At 33.5% G+C, this 2500-nt stretch overlaps 1 protein-coding gene across 1 annotated transcript in view; it reads right to left on the bottom strand.

The window, feature by feature from the left end:
- Positions 1-1742: 1742 nt before the first annotated feature.
- The window catches only part of fs(2)ltoPP43 (female sterile (2) ltoPP43), a 9080-nt gene continuing 8322 nt past the window's right edge, over positions 1743-2500 (bottom strand). The window contains exon 8 of the mRNA XM_086551054.1: positions 1743-2267. Within this exon, the coding sequence (XP_086407180.1) occupies positions 2110-2267 (158 nt within the window). The 3' untranslated portion in view covers positions 1743-2109. The remainder of the gene's footprint in view (positions 2268-2500) is intronic.

The raw sequence follows: 2500 nt of genomic DNA, 5'->3' as shown, positions 1-2500 counted from the left end.
TTCAAATTGATTACAAAGTATATAGAATGGCACAATAAGAACAAAGGATTTCCCTCTAAATGTAATGACTCATACTTTTTTGAAAGATATGGCTTAGCATTTACCCATTTATTGCCAATAGATATTGGTGTTTTTTAAAGATATTCTCTCTGTACAACCTATTCTATTACCTTTAACCCATTCACGCTGGGGCTATTCCGGCTCTAAATGGTCGGGAAGCCGGGGTATTCGAACGCATAAGCCTAACGCCTCGGGATTCTCGGGCACACTAGCTGCGAGCGAGCACTGTACGCCCGCTCACCTGGCGCGCCAGCCTTGACCAAATATCTCGTTGCCGGCGTCTGACCCAAAAACCACTGAATGTGATAGCAAATCAACCGGCATGAATGGGTTAAGTAGAATCTATCTCTTTTATTGTTTTTGTATAGTCAGTCAAATTATGGGAATGATGGATATCACTGGAACTTTTACTTAGAGTCCTAATTAATAAGCCAAGGTTCAATGACTTTTGTATTTGCATTAAACCCTCTAGCGAAATAGCAGCAGAAGATACTAATATTAACCTTAGTGTTAATGAAACTGAACTAACCTTCAGATTATAATGTCTGTACTGATATACTTACTGTATATAATAAGCAGCACTATTTTATGCCAATACCCAATACACACACACCATCAATGCACACATGCACACTGTAAATGAACAAAGAAAATAATAATTTTGAATTTATCAATGACAGGGCCATAACACATGCCCTTGAGAGGGAATAGAGTAGCAGATGCTAGCTTTTACCTCACATTTTATTCATTCAAAATGCATGTAAGCATTTTGTTTTCCTCTCCTTTAGGCTGTAAGTAGGATTGCTCATAGTTATTATTCATGACAGTTAAGCTTTTCAATAATATAAGCAAAGTGTAAGTGGAAACCAGTTGGGAAAACACTTGGTTCCACTGAAAATTAATTATTATATACCTGTGTATATCTTTACCCATCTATCCATCAGATTAACATTAAAGAATGCATGTTGATCTAGAAAGTGAATTAGTAAAGTTTTTTAACTAAAATCCTTTTACATTTATAGACATAAATGAAAGCATGCCACAAGATATTCAGTAAGCATCAAGGTTTTCTGTCAAGAATACTATGAAAGATTTACTGACTGACAGTGTAGATTTTAAATTCTAGTTTTTAAGGGATAATTTCTTCAGGTACATTTATTAATTTAGATTAATTATATGTATGTGAAGTAATTTATCTTGGATTGAAAAAATCTGTTATTATTTCATCATGAGATAAAATTGTGTGCAAATCTTTCCATATTTATTTGCTATTTTTTTCAATAATTTAGTGCTTAACATATAAGCATAAGTGAAAATTTTGGGTGGAACTCCCTCAGCAGTGATGTGCGCTTGGAATTTTTGTTGTTTACTTAAAAGAAGCAGTCATGGAGATGTAGAAAATAAATTCTTTTTTTTTTTACTGAATATGTATCTTGAGTATATTCCAATTTTTCTAGTGTGCAAAGTATTTGTTTTGTTCTTACACATCTGTTCACAATTAAGACAAGATCATATATTCTTACTGTATTACATTTAGCCAGAAATTGTTTTTGAAACAAAAATTTCATTTTTATAAAAAAATATATTTTATTTCACAGAACTTGTTTTTCTACCCTGAACTTCAGAATTCTATAATCAACCAAAAAAATATTACTGACACAAGAAGGTAACAGTAAAAGTTATTTTTACTTATAATTTTATTTGTCCTTAAACATTACTAATATATTTAACCCATTAACAATGAGGTTGATTTGGATGCAACTGGTCATCTCGCCAGGGTATTTCACAGCAAGTGGGCAAAATGCCCTTAGCTCTTTGTACTATGAGCCAGTAAACAGCTGCTACTCTACTAATCATCTGGCATAGAGACTAAACAAAGCCATATTGAGATGTTCACATCACCTGGCGGGAAGACTAGCCATGACATGAACATAACATCATCCAGCGTTAAGGGGTTAATAAGGCAGTGACAACCATCGCACTGGGCTAAATACAAAAAAAGGGAGTAAAATATGTAAGAAAAGGCATTTTGAAACCAGTATCCTATCTTTAGTCACTATCACTGCCACTTTCCTCACTGCTCAACATTTCTCTGATCTCCCTCCTGAACTTCATGGCAGAATCTGGGTAACCACTCTCGATCAAGTTGCCATCTTCATCAAAGTCCTCTTCGTAATCATTTATATCATAGCTCTCATCAGTATCATCTGTAAGGGAAATTAATCAAGAACATAAATGGTAAATTCTGCTATTTATGGGTGACTGATAAAAGATACAAACTTAGAGGAATAATCACATTATTACAAAGATAAAAGCAAGCAAATAATTTAAAAAAATATATATCAACTAAGAAAGAGAGAAACAAGAAGAAATATAAAATCCTGCCCTTATTAAATGGGTTGTTTCCATTTCCAAAATTAGGCGTCACAAAATATCTTCC

The sequence above is a fragment of the Penaeus japonicus genome, unplaced genomic scaffold (assembly GCF_977035675.1).
Source record: "Penaeus japonicus unplaced genomic scaffold, GWHDUDI00000001_assembly GWHDUDI00000024, whole genome shotgun sequence".
Taxonomy (NCBI): domain Eukaryota; kingdom Metazoa; phylum Arthropoda; class Malacostraca; order Decapoda; family Penaeidae; genus Penaeus; species Penaeus japonicus.
The sequence above is the reverse complement of the archived record's forward strand: the minus strand, read 5'-3'. Positions and strand labels throughout refer to the sequence as shown.